A 22,564-nucleotide genomic window follows, 5' to 3' on the forward strand; every position below is an offset into this window, starting at 1 on the left:
TTCCGAATACGTTTAACAGCAAAAAACATTCAAAATGGAAATTAGTAAATGCAGATTTGCAAAAGACAGAACGTAAGATTAATGAAGTATCTAACGTGATACAAGTTTTCCTTCAGCATTTAACTGAAAATACTGGTATCAGAATCCTTTATATTTTGATTTGTTCTGTTATAATTTAGTTCCTATATACAGATTATAAAATGAGTAAGATGTGGCTACATTTTGAGCCCTCATTCTACCACGCAGGAGAGAAAAATCAGAATGAGTTGAAATTACTTGAATTTTTCTACTTTAGTATTTAAAAAGATTACGAAGCTACTGTCCTAATTCCAAAACAAGCTGTCACTAACTCAAGAGACTGGGGGAACAAGTATATTTTCATCAATTGATGTGCAGAGTTTTCTCCTTCAAAGCAAGCAAAATTCACCGAAAACATTTTTCAGGGAAAATAAAAATCAATTCTGGATTTACATAACAATAAATCAGACTTATCAGATACTGAAAACCTATGTGCAACTCTTGATTACTCATTAGTAAACGTATCAAGGGAAAAAAAATAATTAAAAAGGTAACTTGCATTGCTATCCTCAGGATCTTCTAAGCCGTCAGGCCGACTAAGATTGCGTGAAGGCTGACTACACACTACATCATCTTCTAGCTCCCAAAAGGAAGTTCTAACAGGTGGTCTTTGGATCTCATCAGGATTAAAAGCGCCATCTGCTCCATCTGAAGAAAAATTAATTAGAGCATCTTTGTTCAGTAGAGTTTGTATTTTGAGATTACAGATGTGCTACCTTACATTTAAAAATCAAGACTTAAACACATTTTCAGTTTAGACAATGTAAAGCAATAGAAAAGAAATCACCTTTTTCAAAAGGTGTTTCTTTAAAACTTTGTTTACCTTATTGATTCTCATCAGTAAAATAAAGGCACTTTATTGAATTCTCATCAATCAATAAAGGCTCTGCACACCAGTATAAAGATTGTGGTATTTAACCTGCATTAAATGAGCCATTGCTTTTGAAACAGTGAGAGAGAAATTATATTGGGGGGGAGTGGGATTGGGGGTGGAATTCACTTACCTCTTCTTTCCTGTATTGCATAAGGGTTTCCATATTGCAATACTGGTAGTCTGCTTGGCACTGCAGGAACTGGGCCATTTTCCTCCGAATACGGGTTGCGAAAATGTAATGTCTGTTGTGAAATCTGTCCTTCCATCACCCTTCCAGCTTGATTTCCTGGTGTCCTGCCAAGTTCCTAAATAATGCAAAGTTTAAAATGTAATTAACCTATGGAGTCCTAGCAAAGTTTGAAATTTCATTAAATATTTAGACTTGTTTTTAAAAATACATCTGCTAACCTTCCCACTGTCTTTTCATCTTGCTCTAGTGCCAAATATACCGTACATACCAAAAACAGTCAATGAAGAAAATACAAAGAAGATATTTTAAAGACTTTTTTCTCATTTTGTCATCAGTTAATTCAAATTACATAAACAGAACTGCCACATTTTTCAAGAAATATCTGCCTCCTTTTTAAATGAAGAAAAATCAGTTAAATAGGTAAAGAATGGGTAGATTAACAATAACAGCTGAAGATAACATGCAGTGAGAAAAGTTTTGAAAAATTACAATTAAAAATAAAGTAATTCTTTTTTTCATATCATACCATTCAAGAACGCACCATTTTAGTATATAACGTACATACATGTACATACTTGACATAATTCCCTATGAATTCATGAGTGGCAGATATTTTAAGAACTATTAAGTACGTTGCACTGGATCCCTTCTGATATCTAACAGCAGAATGTTGACCTACATGAAGTGTAACTTAACATTAGCTAAGCTGAGCTCAAGGCTGTCACTTTCAGTAGGAAATGACAAATGTTGCTCAATGTCCTTCACATGCACACACACACTGGGAAAGAAACCAGCAGGGAGAATTTAGAAGCAGTCTCATGTGTTTTCTACAATGTAGCTTCCTTAAAGTAACCCTTACTTGCATACACAGCCACATGTGCACATTAAACTCTGTACATTATTTGCAGATGTGTTAGATGTAGCTGTGTTTAAAACTGGAAGAGAATTACTTTGATAGGATCTCTGCATTTGAACAAACATACTCACCTAAAACTATACCTACAGAGGCAAAGATCCATTACTTTTCCTTGTTCTCAGTTCCTTTAAAAATCGATTTTTTAAATATGTGATGAAATATGTTAAACTGCTTGGAATAATTTTGTCCTTGTTTGTGATTCTGCTTGGCGATTATGTTCCACTTGTAATTCTTAGCGGTTTTTTTAGTTGTTAATATGTCAAAATATTTCTACTACCATTATACCAAGTATAGCCAAAAACTCCCTTGTCCTAGTCACTGCTAACACAGCTGAAATTTTTGCATGTTTCTTCTTTTTGTGAGCAGAAAGAAGAAAAAGGGATGTTTGTTTTTTTACTATTAATATACAGTACTATCTACAACGTAGAGAAGTGGTTTGTGGCTTGCAATGACTGAAGATATGAGAACACTTTTGAGCTGCACTGTAAAGCGGACTTAACCATCCAGTTGGTACCTTTTTGTTCTTACATTCAAAAAAGACAGACTGTACTGAATAAAAAAATTGCAATCTAAATGTATATCAAAGTGAGATAGGGAAAAAAAGAGAACAATAAAGTAATGAGACAAGTCAACGTATTAAGCAGTGGTTTCTACATCAATAGCATGAAGCTGTCAGCTTCTTAGTGGGCATGAGGGAAAGGCTAGTTTACAGGAGCACCCTGAAGAAAATATTGTTACTCAGTGGAAATCTCTCTCCAAAACATAACAAAATAGCACGGAAAAAAGCACACAAGTACGCACATTTGAAAATGTAACAGAAAAATGACAAAGCATGGTCTCACAGATCAATTCACGATATTTGAACAGAGAAGGAAAGACGACAGAGAATGGTAGGTCAGGAAAGATCTGGAAAGGATCCTGAAAGCCTAACAAGTAAGTCCTGATAAATGCAGTGGAGGCTGACAGTCAAAACAACGGACTAGGAAAATGCTGTGTATCCTACAACACTTTCTGAATGGAAACAAGTGAGAAAAGGTTTCTCCCGGCAAGGCCAGAATGGGCTACAGCAAGTATGACAATTCTATCGAAATTCCAGGCAAGATTTTCAACTTGATGGACAGCTGGAGGAGACCGCCTTACAGATACTTTACAGCAACAGGATTTAGGTAAACACTGGGATAACAAAAATTTAAAAGTGGGTCAGATTGGAGACAATTTGCTCTATCATTCTGGACTATAACCTAGGTATGGTGGTCCCACCACTAGCAATCATGCAAAGGCCCCTGAATACATATGTAAACTCAGCACTAACTACTATACTGATTGATTGATTCTCTATTTTTGATAACATTCAGGCAATTGATTCTAGGAAGGAAAACTATTACTCAAGGTTGGTATTTTCGATTTATATTAACAAATAGTAATTAGTGCTATTTTTCACAAAAGGTGAAAGTAACCTCCAGACGAGGTTACTTATTTCAAGTAATATTTATACTACAAGCATCATATGGAACAAAACTGCACTTGTACTACCATCTAATTACAAATGAGTGGATTTTAAATCCAGGAGAAGTTGTATTTTCATACACAAATTCCAAAAAGTTATTACACATCCTGTGAAAAATAATTTGCCCTCTACGAACTTAATGAGCAAAGTTCTAATTCATCCTTCTTCCTCCTCCTTTATAACCTCACCTACTTTATATATACGTATACTTACAGTTTAGCAAGCGTATGTATGTAGCTTACTTCCAAAATTCAGCGTTTTCATCCAAAATATAAAATTGTTTAATTTATTGAGGAGCTTAAATGGCCTGCTTTATTTAATTCTGTTGTTTAAATATCTGTATCAGAAAGGCAATTCTTTCAGAGAAGCTCAAACAGAACTCTTCAAAAAACTAACATACTTAAAATTCTAGATTCTTGCATATAATCCATAGAGATAGTAATTATTATAAACTACTACAGGGTTTTTATAACTTATAAACCATTAAAACGCTAAGCCAATATATATGTTATAAGACAGTAATTAAAGTGACTTAAGTGTGGTCAGTGCATCAGCTGTAATTCATCCAAAGTCTCTCATCCTTCCATTCAATAAAATTGGCTAAGGGAAACAGAGCACATATGCCAAGAACATCCAAAGAAATACGCCATTTACAGTTCAGAGCCAAGCAAAAAATTCTGAGATGTGAAAGTGAAAATAATAATTAAAAAATAGAGACTGTTAAGACATATGCTTTCCAGTCATTTTGTTCTTTCCAATTAGCATTTTTTTCCGGATTCTCTGGGTTTAATATTTGCTAATGTAATGTTAACAAAAACCTCAAAGACGGAAGTGTGCGTTTTCCCCAAAAGACTTGGAATTGAAACTTAAAACCAAGACTTCAATTAGCGATTTAACTACATGAGAAGCAAAATGTTTCAGTTATTAAAAGGAACAACCCAGCGTATATTTCTTAAAAAGACATAAACTTCAGCTGAAACGCTAGAATACAAAAATGCAAAATCAAGTAGCAATAACTACTCTGAAAACAAAACACGACTCAAATGAAAAAAGACAGCAATTATACATTTATTGTTATTGACGTACTATCAGGTTTCAGACAAAGGGTTTGGACTTCAACAGCAACATCATAAAGTCATTTTCAAACAGGAAAAAAGTAGTATCTACAAATGGTAAGGCAGCTTACCAGAAAGTTATCTTTTTGGAGCACTGGCCGTAAAAACAGTAGTGTTTATTTTCTTTTAGAAAAACCTTCTAATACAGGACAACGCAATTTCTGCCTAACACCCTCCAAGTAAAATACCCTCCTGTAGATATGATATAAAACTATGCTAGCGTTACTTTAGATTTACAGACTAAATTGCATATATGATTGAAATGGTTAGGGTTGAATGGTTTGGTTTACATTTTAAAGTTTTAGTGAGCATGTAATATCTAAACAATTAATCTTTACTCAATACAAAGCAGGAACAATTAATTATCAGTGAAATTAAGATTTTCCTTTTTACAATCAATTTCTTCTGCAATATGGAAGCAGTTTAGAATGAGAGGCAGTGGCATTAATACTTTAATTTTAGCATCACAAGATTAAAACAGAATGTAGATCAAAGTGACTGTAAAAAGGTGCTGTAAAATAGCCTCAGCCAGAAGTTGGACAGTTAGGGTAGACTGACTAATTTAAGAAAAAAAAAAATATATCAAAGGCTATATAAGTATGTAAATAAAATAGAAACTAAGTAATTTTATAGGTTTGAGAAGACAGCAAATGAACATTTTTAGCATGCTATGTTTGGTGACATTTATAAACAAGCACTGATAATGGAATACAAATTGAAAAGCTGTTTACTATACTGTGCTTAACCTTTTAAATCATGGTTCCAGTCTAGCAAGGCACTTTGATTCTTCTTTGTAATGTAAATATCTATAAATTTGGTAGACAAAGTTCCAAGCTTTTATAAGCTCCATACATTATTAGTACAGTTGTTCTCCTTCTTATGTGTGGTGTTTAAAATTACTCCCTCCAGCTAAACTAGATTCATCAAAACTCAACTTTTATTTTGCTTTCTTCTGAATTAGAAAAATGAGAGATCTATTAAAAATTACTTCTCTGGTTTACAAAAAAAAAAAAAAAAAGATATTTTAAATACCTACTACTTGAGAATCCAGAATTTTACAAAACACTTAACTGGCTTGATCTGAAATAAAACTAAATTTCAATTTATCAGTACGCAAATCCCTGTTTTTACTAAGTATCTGTTCACACTGGATTTTTTAAGTAATCGGAACAATCCTAACTGTTCCATAATATCATGCAATACTATCTGAATGTAATTTTTACTTTTCAGTAAAACCTAGCTTTGATTAATTGTCATAAAATACCTTAGAGGTACTTCCAACATTAGAACATTAGCATTAATATTTCAGAACGTCTGGTTTAACAGTTACGGTTGAATTTGATTCAACAGTGAACTCTTGAAAGTAGCAGTCTATTTTCCATCATATATTTAAAAATCAGAGTACTGTTTGTGTATCTTTCTTTTCTGATAAAGATATTTTCCCAGTTGCAGTTTACCAAAGTCACTACTGTCACATGTCAAGCTGCTCTTATTATTACAAGCAGTCAATAAGAGAACTGCAGATGTCAAAAGGATTTGGTTGTATGCACACATCATGAAAAACCTGGAGATTATACTGTTGAAATGTCTACATTTCTAGTTATAGGACAACACTGGATAGGAGCAAAAATAATCCTAACCAGTGACGGAAAAAATGAACTGTCAGGCTAGGTATGTACCATTCATGTCCTACACCAGGATTCCAAAGGGAGTAAGGTTTACTAATTGTGCTGCCTGTCAGCCAGTAAGTCCTGAAAATATCAGGGAGAGAGTCTGTCTCAAAGAAATGAAATTCCTGGAAGTTTTGTTAACTGATGCTCCCTTAGAGGACAGAAAGGCTGCAGCATGAGCTCAATAATAATCTTTTCTATTTGGCCAAGCAGCACATGCACTAAGCTGGTATCAGCCTCTAGACACAACAGGGCTGAACCTCTTTCACTAAGAGATACAGAGGAGTAAAGAAGGAAGGAGGCTGGAAGTCCACTGAAAACTTGTAGAAAAAACAGTGATGCTGCTGAGATGAGAAAGGAATATAGGACAAAGACTTGTAGGAATTCCTATGTTCTGTCAACTGTATAGCTAGCTGCAATTTCAGATTATTAATTTACACAGAGTAATCCCTATCAGATTACTGAAATAATTTTTTTTTTAGATCCTGGATGGAATATTGTTCTAGACAGGAACAAAGAAATAATTTTTGACACTGTAATGTTTTTGTTAGATTCTATGTAGAAAATATTCTAGAACGCTATTACAGAACAATAAATGACAGTATTTTCAAAGGCTGAGTCAGTTTTGGCACGTTGGTATACTATGGTGTACATTTTTAAAAAAAAAATATTAGTATTATTAACAGAATCTGTATTTTGAAATGCTAATTCATTTTGGCAAAATATCCAAATATGGAAAAGCATGTTTAAAGAGTAAACAAATTCTCACTTAAAAATAAATTGCAATTCCTCAAACCAAAGAACTTCACCAGTGTTAATTTACAAAATTTAACAGGAATTCTGACAATACCTTCTCACTGGTAAAGAGTTCCAACTGTGATGCCAGTTCCTTTATTCGTCTCTCTTTTTCCGCCAGCTGAACCTATATGAAAAGAAGTTTAAGGTTCCTGTATTAGTGAATAGAAACTATTTCCCTGCATGTCATATTGTGAAAACAAAGTTCAGTGATTAAATTCATCTTTCAGATGGAAATTATTTTGTCTACTACAGTTACATGCAACATCTAATACTAGTACAAATCAAAATCAATAATTCTCCCTAAGCTTATCTACTGGATAACAGGAGTACATTAGCAGCCTTTTCTTGCCAGTTTTCAGAGAACAGTTGTGGAATGATAATATCCTAGGTTAAAAAACCAGGAATAGCGTCAGTAATACTAATGGCAGCAGGGACACCGCTGCCCAGAAACAGTTGCGGGTTTGCAAGCCTCATCTCATTGTTTCTAAAGGAATCCATTAGCAAGCATTTCAGTGATTTGTTTCGTTCACTTCTCTCCAGCTCTTATGTCCCACCACAGAACTGAGAGAACCAAAACCTCCTCTTACCTCAAAGGACACTAAATTTGTTTCACAAACACCTACCTGTGTCTCTGCTGCATGCTCTGGGAGGAGATGCAACTGACACATTATGCAATTCTTCCAGGCTTCCTCCTTGCTTCAAAATGATTATTTAAATACCCTTCGTCTACAAAGGACTATTTTATTTGGATTCTGGTTACTTTGGAGACTGCCTCTCCACTTGTTTTCCCAGGATAAGCTCAATGCTCTGCTTAGTTACGTATCAATTTTTTTGTAATTCTGAAATTCCCTCTCCTATTTCAGGTCAGAGAGAAATCTACCGACTGGGAAGAAAAGCTCACTTTTTCTCCCCCACCTGCACCCTCCTGAATGTTAACAAGTTTTGAGTTGTAGTCAAAGCGCTTTCAATTTTGGAACCAATTATTTATTACTCCTCCTGTTGAGAAGTTAAAAACAAACTTATTTTACATTAAATTATGCGTGGCAACCGATCACTGCTAATTAATAAAATTAAATAAATTTGAAAGAGTTATACATTTTATAAAATTGAAATTAGAGTTTTGAAAAGCATCAAAAAAGGACAGCACAGTCTACAGAGTACTGAAATGAGCTGTAGAGTAATTCAGTATTTTATAAATAAAAAGCGCTGTAATTTCTAATGGGAGGGGGTTCCTACTAGAACAGATACAGTCACAGTTCAACTTAATCCCTATTCATCGCAATGGGCAAAAATGGGCAGAGTATTCTATCCTGTCAACCACACTATCACCATGAGACTGAAAACAAGCATAAAAGCTGGTCTTAAGGAAATCTGTTGCTCTTACCTTGTTCTTGTTGGCCTAGAAAGCCACTTAAACATGTGTATTATTATTACATAACCTCAAAGATTAAAGCCCCATGTAAGCTAAAGTTGCCCATTTTGCTTGACTTTCTGGTGCATGTGTTACATCACTCTGCTAAGACTGCAGTTGAGATCCTCCAAATTAAAGTAATTCTTTCATGATGATTTTAAAAACAATATATCACTTATCTTGTATCTCTCTAGTTAATTCAGACAAAATGCATTAGACATTACTACACCGGTAACGCAGCATGTAATAGGAAGATTTTAGACAAATACACCAATCAATATTCCTGTAAGCAACAGGAAATCAGAACTCTCTACCCCTTTTTTCCCCTATAATACAAGATTAACGTCATTTAGAGGTTTGCCTAAATCCACAGCATTAAAAGACTGACAGCCATTTGGTAGTATACTTAGCAGGTCTGTCTTACTTTAAAAGAAGCATTACAAGACTATGTTGTTTCTACAAGTGGAAAACAGATTTTCTATTTACAGAAAAAATACATTTAGTGTTTTTCCCCGTTAAAACTGTTCATTACTTGAGCTATTAGAAATGAGCAACTAAGAACCGGATACCATTCACCACCATAAAGAAATATCTGTAACTTACTTTATACTGGTCCTCCATTGCTGCTAGTTGTAATTTTATACCCTCATTGATTTTCACTTGTTCTTTCCACTTCAGCTCCAGTTTGGCTAGTTCATCAGCATAAACACTGCATTTCATCTTCTCATCCTAAAGTAGTTTATACCGTGGCATGAAATATTTACAGTTTTAAGAGATTTCCCCTCCCACCCCCAACAAGGACACTGTGTAACTCCATGCTTTCAGAACGAGACCATTTACAAATGGCTTCCCCAAGAAATCAAGCCTGACTCAAGACTTTGAAGAGGACAGGACCACCAAACACTGCACAAATGATGTTCAATACACATTTTTTCTTGCCTGAGTTTTCAACAAGCTGATACTCCTCTTTAGCTTCACAGTTTCAAGTTTTTTTGTATCCTAATACTACACTGTAATCATGATTATCCTTTCAAGTGTCTCACTTCAATACAAAACCCTTCCCCATGCAACTTTTACAACCTAAATATCTTTCATCCAGAAGGTCAAAGGCAAAGCTTTCCTCAAGCATCACTATAGAAGAAATAGCCAGCAGAAGCTAACGCAGGCTCTCCATAGACAGGGTAATGAGCAGAATTACGTGGCAGTTGTTACATCCTGGAGAGCAGATTAAAATAGAATAATCTCATTGTCGTAAGTAAGAGAAACAAGATAAGATGAGTTCATGGCAGTTTGTGAACGTATTATGACTATTTGAGAACAAAACATATTGAAGTAGAGGAAAATTCCAAGTTTTTAATTCTAATCTTAATTCTAACTGTTCTGACTTCATAATGTTGATCAATTTTTTTTTTAACCCCCAAACAACAAGCAAACAAATTAACAGAGACAAGACAACACCCAGAAAGCATTTTTTTTAAACAACTCTGCAACAGTCAACTTTTCACCAGCATCACTGATACAATACTCCATTGTCATACATACATCCAAACTGGTTAAATGAGAATCAAGTTAGGACTGACAGGTATTAATATTTGAAGGGCATTCCTATTGTGACTACAGCACTATTGGTGCCAGCTTTGGTCCACAGAAGCATATAAATGCCTTTATGTATGACTGAGCCCAAGCTAGTAGGCAGCACCCACTTGGGCATCAAAACACTGTAAAAGCCCAGGACAGTCAGATTTAGAGGGAGTTCTTACACTTGAACAGCATTATCAGATAAACACTGCTATATTTTTTCCAGACATCAGCTGGCTTAATAGCAACATGTATATATAGCTGTATTTGATTTATAAAAGCTATTACACTTAAAATATGATGCAAAAAAAAAGTATTCAAAAAACTTTAAGCATAGAAGTAGTAGTAGTTTTGTTCATTTGTTTTACTGCATCTGCGTTATCCTGAGGGGTCCTTGTCTGGTCTCTCTTAACACCACAGGTAATCGAGAGCTGACTTAACATTAGAAAACACTTTTTTCTAATGTTAAGATTTCTACCATAATCGCGGTATATCACACAAACAAGCAAGGCAACTCAGCTGGGCAGGCTTTGTGGTTTTAAGACTTAGCACCTATAGCTACTTTCTGTTCAGCTTTACGAAGCAGCCATTTACTTACTGCCAACATTTGCTTGCATTTCTTATACTTCTCTGTTTTCTCAGCAATTTCTTTATTCATTTCACGTACTTGCTCCTTTACCGTGAATTCCGAAACTATATCAGATGAAATGGGGCTAACTGTGAACATTGAAGAAAAGACAAGAATATTGATTTTTTTGTTCCATTAAGTTTGTGTAAGAGATGACAGGCCAAATTTGACAGTGCATCAAGAACAGAGTGCTCCATGTTATCCAAGCAAATAGTTAAATCAGAGACAACCAGTACCATGTGGCTAGCGATACGTAAGATCAGCAGTCATACCAGCATGTCTATGTTCAGTTCTCTCACATACTGAAGATGAACATAAATGTACACAAACATACTACAAAGGTCAATGTGGGGAGGAAAAAAAAACAAACAACAAAAAAACCACCAGACATCTCTTCCCTTAACTCCCAAGAAACTAAACACCAGAATATATACGTTATGACATCATGCTAGATATTTTATTCTTCCGTAAAAACATGAAGTGCCTCAGCAATCTACTTCCTCCCATCACATACTATAACTGAGCTTGCTGGGATTTTATTTGTTTTTAGGGAACACTTGTATTGACTTAAGACAGAAGGAAACTGACAGAAATTACAACCGATAGTCTCTATAGACAGAAAGAATGTGTGAATTATAAAGTAACACAAACAAAATTAGTCAGCATTTACTGGCATTTATCAATTTAAACTGAATAATAAACCAGGCTTAGTTTTAACCTATATGTTTATGTTTTAGATTAGTTTTGCAAGAACTTAATAGTTCATAAAAATTATAACCTAGTTAAACATTTTCTAATAAACCACTACTGCCTATAAATCATGAGAATAGTCTATAGACTTGATCTTGCCATCACATAATCAGAACCTTTCAGTGGATTTGATTTTACAGTAGAATACTACAGTGGATAGTCATAACAGGACTGCAAAATTACCATGCTATTGTATACAATTTGCAAATTTGGGGAGGATTTTTTTTTTTTAATGAATTGTTTATTAGCTTGGCAAAAGCAGCTCTGTGTTAACTATCAAGCAGAAATTCAAGAGTTCAGTCCTACTGACATTAGCAAATATCAGCTGAAATGTTTTGAAAAGACACATGAAGATATTTATGAATTGCCACTTGAAAAAGACACAAGATTTTTAGATGAGTTTTCACATTTCTAATCATTGCTTTAGCTAAAACATAACAAGTCCACCTACTTTATACTATACATACTATTAGGGACTACTTCACATAGACAACACTTTCAGGCTGATAGAAATAGACAAAGCTGTTGATACCTGGAGATGCAGACAACTTTTTGTCTGTAACGACGGCAGTAGCTGTCTCAATGTTAGATGCATCTTTCAGTTTCTGTTGATGCCCGGCAATTTTCTTTGTGAAAAGAAATTTTGTTTTGGTATTTAATTAAATGAAAGCCAAAGCACAAAGTAACGTGTATCTTGCACTATCATCTCCTCCAAAACTGGGCTAGACAGAATTGCTCATTAAAACAGGAGGTAATAAATATGCAAACACATTTAGTTCTGCTAACACTGAAATTGCCTCAGACTATAATGTAAGATTATATAAATCATGAATTTCTTTTTCCCTAGAAACAGTAATTTCTACGCAAATTATTACGAAAAAACCTCATTTTCTAGAGAATCAGTTACACTTAAATCCATCAATTTAAATCTAATATTCCATTAGAAAATGGAGTGTGTATTACTAATAAGTCTTGGACTTCCGGTGTTAAAGTAGTGAAATTTGGTGTTTATTATCAGATGCATAACATGCCAAAGAAGTGGAAGATTTTTAAGGAAAAGCCACAGGCATTCTGATATGACACCTCATTCACCATTGACCTTCTGGATGAGAAGACAACATTTTAAAGTAATCTGTGGATCAAAGCTGGGTTAACTACCCCATTTGTTCCGTGGACAGCAGAAATACTTAAGTCTGGTTTTCTTAAGAATTCACATCTGTACATCTTCCATTGCTCATACGCCTTTTCCCCATTTGAGCTCCTCTCTGACTCGGTCACTAATTTTCACAAAATTCTGAAGAACTCTGCTCTCAACTCTGTTTGAAATTCGCTAACAGGTTCAGTTACCAGGTGGCATAAGACTCACATCATCATTGCAAAAGCCTCATTTATTTATGGAACAAAGCTTAGAAGAGTGATAAGAATACAAAATACATATGGAATACATCTATATACTGTGTTGTGGAAACTTTCTCCCCCGTTCACTTTGAAATCCTCCTCCGAGTTCTCCATTTCCCCCACTTTTGGGTTTGGCTTTGTGTGGTGGTACCGAATACAGGTAGTAATTATGGATTTTTCCCCGCTTCAGTTTCAAAATTCTTTGCTGAACAATGTTATGCTTATAGGTTCATCCAAACTCTGTTAGCTTTCTACACACACCAGTTACTATAAATCCTACGCTTGGTTTCGAAAACTATCTAAAGAGAATCATAGAAGTAATCTAGGTTTTTGAAATAAAATGGTAAATTAAAGAGTCACTGCTTACTGCATGGTTTAATCCTTTTTAAAAGCCCTGTTTTTTGCAGAAGGAAATTAAATAGTTGCTGAAAAGTTACAAAACGCAAGTGCAATTTCTCCCATTCTACTTACTGCCTGTTCTGTAAACTTGTTTACTTGTTTTTGAAGTTTTTGACATTCTTTGAATTTTTCCTTGTAATGGTCAGCAGCCATTTGCAGACGAAGCTTCAGATCTTCAACTTCTCTGCGTAGTTCCTGCTCTACTGTGTTTGAAGTTTCCTTAAAAAAAAAAAAATTAGAAAAACTGTTCTCTCTTTTGTTCAAATACCACTATTTCCCAAAAAGCCTTTTTTCAATTAAAGAAAGCACAATGCTCTATGTAAGTACAGAAGAAGTTCCTATTTTCTTTGTGGGAAGGAAAGGAATAAAGTAGTGGAGCACAGATAGAGGCAGCATCTGCGATGAACTTCATTCCAAGCAGGACACCCTGAGGGAGTAAACAGGCACTGGTATTAATGCCAGAGGCAGGTGCAGGATTCTTATTCTATGGGCTGATTAAGGTATACCAGAAGTCTGAATATATACCAAAAGTCTGAACACCTTCCAGAAGGTGTTCTGGCTGTCTTATAGACAAGTGTAGCCACGTGGCAGAAATGGACAGACCACAACTATATTCCATCACACTCACTCTGTTTCTACTGGAAGTGGTTCAGTTGAGCTGTAACATTGATACCCAAGCTAAGCAAACTACGTTTACCAACTGGATATATGCTGTATTCAGGTACTTTCTGGTAATTTGAGTCATTCAGATGATCTGCTACTTCTTTCAGGATGCATTTCAAAAACATTGTATATAATTGAAATTCTTAGAAAAAACACGTAATTGTTGGATATTTTAAATATATAGTTCTTTTGAGGGTTGTACTCTTCACTTCATATTTACTGCACTATTTTATTTACTGTTCAGCTCAATATATTTTTTTTCCAAACTGCTACATTACAGTAATCCTACCAGCGTATTAATCCAATACTGCTGCAGTCACAGAAGATCTGATACAAAGCTCACTTAAGTCACAATGATGAAACTTATATTAGCTCACTAGATTTTTATCCAAGATGAAGAAAGTCAAAACAGTTTCCATTACATTAATATTTTTATACTTATAAATACTAAAGCAAATTAACTTTGACCACAAATATTGGAGGACTCCTAAGAATCAAGAGAGAACCCATCAATGAGGAAAGAACATTGTATAAAAAAAATTTCTATCAATTTTCTTATTTGAATGAATTTTTAATGCTACTGTGGCTCACATTAAAGAATTAAGAAAGGGAGAAGATTCAAAAATAGTATAGATGAATACTGTATTATTTTGTGAAAATAATCTGGGGGTGGAGGGGAATTGCTGTAAGTAGTAGCAGAAACCTTCTTTCTTATCAACCTTCCAAAATCAAGTGCATGTTAGCTGATTAAGGTAGTATCTTGAGTGCCGGAAAAGAATTTTATAATAATTTGCACTAATCATCCAGAAACACATTTTATTCCCCCAACTTTAGCAAAACTAGCTCTGACAGATTTTATAAATACAGAAAAACTTCAGTACTAAATACTGACGATTTACCTGTTCATTTTTCAAAGCTGTGAATTTTTTAAGTTCAGCTAAAGCATCAGCAAGCTGCTTTTTCAATTTTTCATTTTCCAGACGTGCACTGTGAAGATCTGCCATCGTCTTATCTCGCACATTTACTACATCACTCAGCTCTTTTGACATTAGGACAGCTTCTTGTTTGCTAGCCTGAATCTGATCTTCAGCTTTCCGAAGCTGTTCTTTTAAAACACTTGCATCCTCCTGGGAAAGAGAAGAGAGAGAACAGAATCCATTATTTTTTTAATTCAGAGCTTAAATAAAGGTTGGTATAGGGATTAGAAACATTTGAAAGAAAAATCAAGTTTTCCCGATGGCTTTCGCAAAACCACTAAATCAAGAAGGAGTACACAAGTACCCTTTTCCCCATTTGCCTTCTTTGCCAACAACGGTGTGCAAACATATTTCACTATGATATAAAGACAAAGTTAAATATTTATTTTATGCATGCTGGATTCTTGTTGTATTTTCAGCTTTAGTTTTAAACATACACCAAAAAGCGTCTTTCTGTTTTCCAGAACATCTTGTTCTTATCACCACAGAACTCTTAATGGGCACAAATGGCCATCCAGCTTCAAAACGAAAGTTCATCCCACAGTAAGACACTGCAGGTAACAACAGAGTAAGAGGTCTTACAATGCCTACAACTGGTTGACGCAAGACACTGTAAAGCTGCTGTGGGATGTTTTTCTCACAGCTCCATTTCCCAAGATCTTGCACAACAACCTTTTCAGAAGGAACTGAGAATAAAAAGTAATGAAGAGCAAGCTGCAGCATGCAGCACTAAGACCCTCAGCACTGCTGCACCCCCCCAGGGCAGCCCAAGGGCCAGCTGACCAAGCTGCACTACTGGCCTCTCATTCCTCAGAAAAGCCCAGCATCACAAAAAAAAAGAAAACAATAATTCAGAGCTACTATAAGCTACTCGCAGCCTCTGGGCTTCCTGAAGGCATGTTCATCTCATATTCTTGAGTCTAGACATAAATTCAGGTACCTCTAGTCCATTATTCGTTAATTTTTGAATAATCACTTAGCATAGCAAGTCCAGAGGAATACTAATATATTTTGAATACATTTATGAAGATGGATGGCTTAGGAAATGCCCTAAAGTCCTGCCCTTTAGCTATTTTTACAGCACATGATGCATCAGTTAAATATTTCAGTAAATACCTGCAGTTTCATAGCATAAAACAAAAATGTTAATGAACCCACCAGAAACATCACAAGCACGTCAAGATTAATAAATGACATAAATGTTTGGTTGCTTCAGTACTGGCGCACACGCACCCCCTACATGTTTTTACTTCAAAGTAAAATACAGTAGTAGTGTAACACATTCAGAAACAGAACTGCAGAGCAGTCAAATGACTAAAACAAGATAAGCTGTAACTTAAAGCAAGATAGTGTGTTCTTTTTGTCCTCTTGCTATTTCCATTCTCAACAGCACTACTTTTCTACTCAGATTTTACATTCATAAATTACTTTATTTTACATTTACATTATTTACTTATATAAATTACACATTACTTTAATGCAATTTCTATTCTTTCAAGATCTAAATTGCTTTTTCTGTGAGAAGACTGGCAAGATACACAAGATAAAGTCACCCGCATAATCTGACTTTTCCATGCTGGCCTCAAAGGCTGTGTCTAAATTAACTCTCTAGCTTGGATCAAGAGCACACCTGTGAGGCAGAACTCCCAGTCAATTCCACTACTACCTATCACACTGTAGATCACAGGACAGAACAGTCTCAGGGCACAGAAACTGCATTGCTTTTGGATGAAACGAAACAGGAAGATGTACATCAGGAACAAACACCTAATGGGTATTCTATCTACAGTACCACACTAAAACTAGTCCACGGTCCAGGTCGGGTTACTTCAGACAGCATAGATACCAGTTCTTCAGCACTGCTAGCTAACCACAATGCTACTACACTGTGTAGCAAAAATCACCTCTTCCTTAGAAGTCCTACTGGCACTCTTATTGCTGAGTTCTCAGTCAATTTAGTCCACTGATATGGTATCTCATCCTTTCCAAGGTTTTACATCATTGTACCTTGACAGTACATTCACCTAACAAGTCCTTCAGCACATCTTTCGAAGTTTCCTCTTTTCTCCTCCATCACCCTCTGTTGTCTCAACATACCTACATTCTTTTCTCTTTGCCTCAATCTCCTCCTTCCTTTTCACGAAGTTAAAAGCAACTCAGAGCAGCACACTTTTACTGAACTCACAACTTTTTCACACATAGTTCATCTCACAGTTCATCATGTGAGACACTTCAACAAGCTCAGAATGTGCAAAACTAAAATTGAATTCACTCTTTTGCTTATTTTCTGCATCTACTGAGAACACCATAATCCTCTTGCCTCTCAGCCTATACCCGGGTGATATCTTCAGCTTCTTCCTTTCTCTTGTCAAACACATACAGCCTTAGATATGTTTAAACCAGGCCAGTTATACCAGTAATGCTTACCTTGTTTGATGAGGAGAGCAAAAAAGCTTTCTTCATATTTTCTTTTTCAGCTATAAATAGCTGTAATCTGCCAACCTCCTCTTTATAATACGATATCATGTTTTCTTTGTTTGCATCCAAATTCTTAAACGTCTGGATTTCTTTTACTAGTTTGGTGTTTTCTATTTCTGTATTCTTCAAGTGTATCTGTAATGATGCTAAAAAATGTCAAACTCTTCTTCCACGTTATGAAAACTACTGTTCACCTGTCCATGTAAGTGTTCACTAAATTCTAACTCATCTCTGAGACAGATTAGAACAGGTAAAGAGAAAATTTAAACATTTGATAAGATCACTGCCCTCCAGCACAAATTTTCTGGCTGGAATTCTTTCAGCTTGATCATCTAACAACAGCTCCACTCTACAGCTAGAAGGCCCCGATTTCTGTCCGTATCAAATTAAGCTATTCAGAATTCACTCTTCTCTTCACAAATGCTGGACAACTAAGGACAAGCAAAAAAGAAGTGACTTGAAGAAAACTGAAGAAAAATTAAACTTCTAGTAGTATCTACTTGCAATCATCTAAGCGAACAGGACATTTCCAAAGACAGCAAACTACTTTAGCAACTCCAGAGCTGGTTTTAAGTTATTAGCAAGTCTACCGTATTATGCCTAATAAAGGATAACTGTTGCACTCAAGTGTTGTTCACTCAAAGACTGGAAGATTTGTGTTGCTTATTTACAAAGGGATTCCATGCTTGTGAAAGATGTTTTGAGATTTTATGACTTCTGGTGTATATTTAATACTGTCTGCCACAAAGACATTGTCCTATGAACAGAAATAATCTTTAAAATATACTTGTTTTTTTCATACAACCTAAGGATTTCACTATTTTAGCATGTAAGACTTTTTCTGCCCTTGGGGGGGGGACACACTATATTTCATTTTATTTTAAATATGGGTGTGTCTCAGTATCAGCAAAAGAAATCAGCTATGCTAGTAAAAATCAATGCAATATAGATCCTACTAAAGCTTCTCAGTTATGCACAAGACTCAAGAACAGGGATCTAGAAAACACAGTCTGGAGAGAGAACTTAGAAGAGTAAGAAGCAATTTACTTACAGAAAAGTGTGTCAAGAAAACCAGTTACTAGGTGATGCACTGTGTAACTAAAGAACTTCCTCACTAGCATCTATTATTTTTTGTTAGTATGTCTGCATTTTAACAAACTGGTGATCCATTTTCCTTCTTAGAGACCTTTTTATATCATGGGATGAATTCAGATGCTGTTTTCCTCATTCATTTTTATATGAGAACATCTATAACTGTCTTAAAAATCTGTTCAGAGAAATTACCCATTTCCTTTTTTCCTTAACAAATTCAGTTTATCAGACTTCTCCATAAAACGTTATTACCTTTATTTCAAACCACTTCATTTCAGTGTATACAGGTACAAGGAATAAAGTTACCTTATAAAGTTCTTTTTCATCCTTTTCTGTCTTTAACACACATTCAAGTTGCTCCTTCTCAAGCATCACTTTCTTCAGTTTGTCCTTCAGACTAAGACATTGACAAATTAATAGTACAGAACTATTAATACAGAAGATCGATGCATACATTAAAAATTGTTAGTTTAAAAAAACACCACTGGAAAGAAACAGTAAAATAAGGAAGGTAAGGAACAAAATTACTAAATACCTGTCTAACTCAGTTTCTTTTGCAATGGCTTTTTGAGTAACAGTCATGATATCTTCTTCAAGCTGGAGAACTTTTGAAGCAGCCTCATCATGCTTCTTCTTCAAATCATCAATTTCAGTTTTAAGAGCTTCTGATGCTTGAATATTGTTCTTTAAAAAAATTGCAAACAGATGTCATTTAAGAATGCATGTCTTCAGCACTACAACATGCTATTTGAATTAATGCTAACATACAGTCAATTAGATTACCTGTCTTCCTTAAAATGTATGACAAGCCCATTTCAAGGATATATAAATATATATATGTTTAATATATAAAAATATATTAAATTTGCTATGCGCAGCTAATATATTAAAAAGGAGTCAATAAGGAGTTTGTTTTGGCGTAAGCATTCAGTTACAGCTTTGTTTGTCCTATGCTCTGAAGTCTTTGGTAGTCTCTGTGTATTTCCTATCTTTTGCCAATCTCCTTTCTGCAAACTAACCATCGACTGCCTAGCCTAGAAAACATAAAGAACTTCTATTTTAATTTGTACTGTTACTTGAAAAGAAGGAGAGTTTGCATTTGACCAGATAGCTACAGCACTTAAGCAAGCAACATTAAAGACAACTGCAGGCAAAAGGAGAGAGAAAAAAAATGGAAGAACTCCTGATGAAGAGCTAGTTAGTACACTACATTCTCCTAGCTAGAACGTGTGGAAGGTCTCACAAAGCTCGTGGAAGCTCATGAAACAATTGTGGGATTTATGTCTTGGATATTGAAAGCTGAGACAGAGGATGATGACAACACCTAAAACAGATTCCTTTGTCAGAAAACTGACAGATGCAAGATGGGAAGCCACTTTTTAAGTACCGCATTAATTATCTAATTACAGCAACGTCCATACCATTCTAAGGCAGTGGACAGCTAAACATCATCTCCACTGCAGCAAAATGGCCATTTAAAGTCTTTAAAGTCAGGTCATGTTAAATAACCCAGAAAAAATGTTATTTTCAATATAATACTATTTTCTTGAGGAAATAAATTAATAACACTAAAGTAGTACACAGATACCAAGATAATATGCTACTATTTCTGATATCAAAATTCAATAAAGCTCAGCTTAGTATCAACCATGACAGTGGTATGAATCGAAGTGTAAACAAGGTCAAGACAGACTGACCAACATGCCTGACTACAGCATGACTTAGTGTTTGTGCAGATACTAAGGTACAAGTTGTCTTTCTGCTCTACATTTCGAAGATTAAAGTACTAGTTCATCTATTCATTTTTAAACAAAGCTTAATGCCCTGAAACAACAAGACTGTACTGTTACATCAAGAGAAACACATCAGCCAGAGTTTACAGAGAACCCCTACTGGCCAGATTCCAACCTAACTAACAATGTTTTAAGTACAATAAAATATAATGAGGACTGTTTTTACTCATTAATTGTCAAAATACACTGCTCACAAGTGTAATTAAGCCCTGCTTTTACAAGCAACTAAACAGAAGTTTGGGCATTATGATTTGGGGGGGGGGGGGGGGGTGTATTTTGAGGCGGGGGCTGTTGAATTGTGAGGGGTGGCAAATGTAACTGATGACTCAATCACTTCCTAAACACTGTACCAGCACATATAGTAGATTTTTGTTACACATGCTACAAAAAAGAAAAGGACTAATACATTACAACTTTTTAAACTCTAAATGGCTTTATTATATGTCTTAATATAACAAAGAATCTCAAGGGATCATGAATGTATCATCTTTTTTGGAAATAGCATTGGAGAAGATGACCCACAGTTTTCATAAGGTCTTTCGTTTTGAAGAGCTATCAGTTTCCTGCAACCAAAAATATATGTACTTGGTGTAATGAAGGCAGGGTATTTTAATTAAAGTCAGTATTCCGAATAAAATTTGCTATATAACCAGCAGCAACAACACACATTATAACTGCTTGTGCTTCCCTAGTGCAGTGGAGACTAATTACTTGCCCCTGTTTAGAAAGTCTAGTATAGTAAAAAGTCTATTTCAATACATATCTGTGTTTTCTCTAAACACCACTTTGGTATAACTGTAACTGTTGTAACCCAAGTGCCTTCAAAAGAATTTAATCTGATACATTATATATACAAACTGTACAAACAGTTCAAACAGGCTGCCAAAGGTAACATATATTAAAAGGAATTAACAGCGTGAAAAAATTTCACTCCACAAACAGCATTACAATTGATGCTGCTTTGCTAGTTATTCTAAAGGGACATGGTATTAAAATGTAAAAGTTCCATACTTAACAGATTCTCACCTAATAAACTTGTTTAGATACAACTAAAGCCTACAGTTTTGAAAGAAAGAAGGATTAATTTTTAGAGATGACTTGTTATTTTACAGAATTCTTAGCAATTCAATTTAGATGCTGCAATCCTAGTCCCATACGCTCTGGTTACAGCAGTTTCAGAGCCTGTAAAATTTAAAATGAGTGCTCTTAGACTATTTTTACAGGTAAAAGTCGACTGTGTTTTAGGAGGAGTCTAAAGGGGAAGAATTAATAAACACATCGACTACATGTACAACCTCTTTTAGAAAAAAGATGAAGAGAAATTAAGTAAACAATAAGTACAGAAATTATCTGGTACATCTACAAATATAATACCTTTTATTCCACTTTAACAGAAAGAAAAGCACAGGCAAGAGCACGAATCATTTTAATGAACTGGTTTAAAAAAACACCCAACAATTTTACGGTTGTTTTTACTCTGGATTGTATTTTTAATCCAGTTATAAATGCAGCCCCCCCGTCCCCCCTCCCTAGAGTTGCAACAGCCTTATGGGTGGAGGGGGGAAGCAAACTGCACCACAAGGGTCTGAATAAGCAGCCAGAAATTACTTAAGTCAGCTTCGCTGCTGCAAAACAAAAAGCTACCAAAATAAAAGTTCCTATAACTACCAGGAGTCTTACTAGTGAAATGAAACAAAGAAAATTTAATGTAGTTGTCAAGTGAATTTATCTTCCCCGGAATCAAAATTCCACTTTGAAAATGTTGATGTACCTTCAGATAGGGAACGAGAAGAAAGATGGGGGCACCAAAATCTTTACTGCCATTTTAAAATAGCAAAATATTTAAGACTGATTATTTTAAAAATAATTTTATAGTAATCACATGAAACACTGTTCTCCCCTGCAAAGAACTGCCATTACACATAATGTGATTTGTTGAGTGCATTACAAACAGCTGCCGAAGAACAGAGTTTTTACATCAAAAAGTTCTAAATTACAGCTTTAGGTTTGTGTAACCTCATCATAAATACACTGATTGAGACCTCATAAAGCTATTATAAGCTCTAAAGGATATGCGAAGATCATGCCTGTGCTCTTCCTTGGAATATGTTTAAAATCTATTTATTAAACTTCTGCTAATAATCTTTCAGCTGAGAATGGAATAGCCATAAAGTTTCTAGATTCTCATTTTTATAACAGAAAACTATGGCAAAAATCTGCATGTTCAACAATCAAGAACAACACGCTTT

General features: G+C 35.0%; 1 protein-coding gene across 3 annotated transcripts in view; it reads right to left on the minus strand.

Annotated features, from left to right (window-relative positions):
- The window catches only part of TAX1BP1 (Tax1 (human T-cell leukemia virus type I) binding protein 1), a 65,851-nt gene that overhangs the window by 12,285 nt on the left and 31,002 nt on the right, over nucleotides 1-22,564 (minus strand). Inside the window, exons 6-16 of one of the 3 annotated variants that reach the window (XM_009325704.1) lie at nucleotides 19,058-19,206; nucleotides 18,829-18,919; nucleotides 17,380-17,565; nucleotides 14,875-15,102; nucleotides 13,385-13,531; nucleotides 12,048-12,141; nucleotides 10,736-10,854; nucleotides 9,163-9,288; nucleotides 7,201-7,272; nucleotides 1,083-1,257; nucleotides 578-726 (exon numbers count right to left, since the gene is read on the minus strand). In XM_009325704.1, the coding sequence (XP_009323979.1) occupies nucleotides 578-726; nucleotides 1,083-1,257; nucleotides 7,201-7,272; nucleotides 9,163-9,288; nucleotides 10,736-10,854; nucleotides 12,048-12,141; nucleotides 13,385-13,531; nucleotides 14,875-15,102; nucleotides 17,380-17,565; nucleotides 18,829-18,919; nucleotides 19,058-19,206 (1,536 nt within the window). The remainder of the gene's footprint in view (nucleotides 1-577; nucleotides 727-1,082; nucleotides 1,258-7,200; nucleotides 7,273-9,162; nucleotides 9,289-10,735; nucleotides 10,855-12,047; nucleotides 12,142-13,384; nucleotides 13,532-14,874; nucleotides 15,103-17,379; nucleotides 17,566-18,828; nucleotides 18,920-19,057; nucleotides 19,207-22,564) is intronic. The other 2 variants (XM_009325705.1, XM_009325706.1) reach the window with 2 other exon arrangements.

Source organism: Pygoscelis adeliae, unplaced genomic scaffold, assembly GCF_000699105.1.
Source record: "Pygoscelis adeliae isolate BGI_AS28 unplaced genomic scaffold, ASM69910v1 Scaffold226, whole genome shotgun sequence".
NCBI classification, from domain to species: Eukaryota; Metazoa; Chordata; class Aves; order Sphenisciformes; family Spheniscidae; genus Pygoscelis; species Pygoscelis adeliae.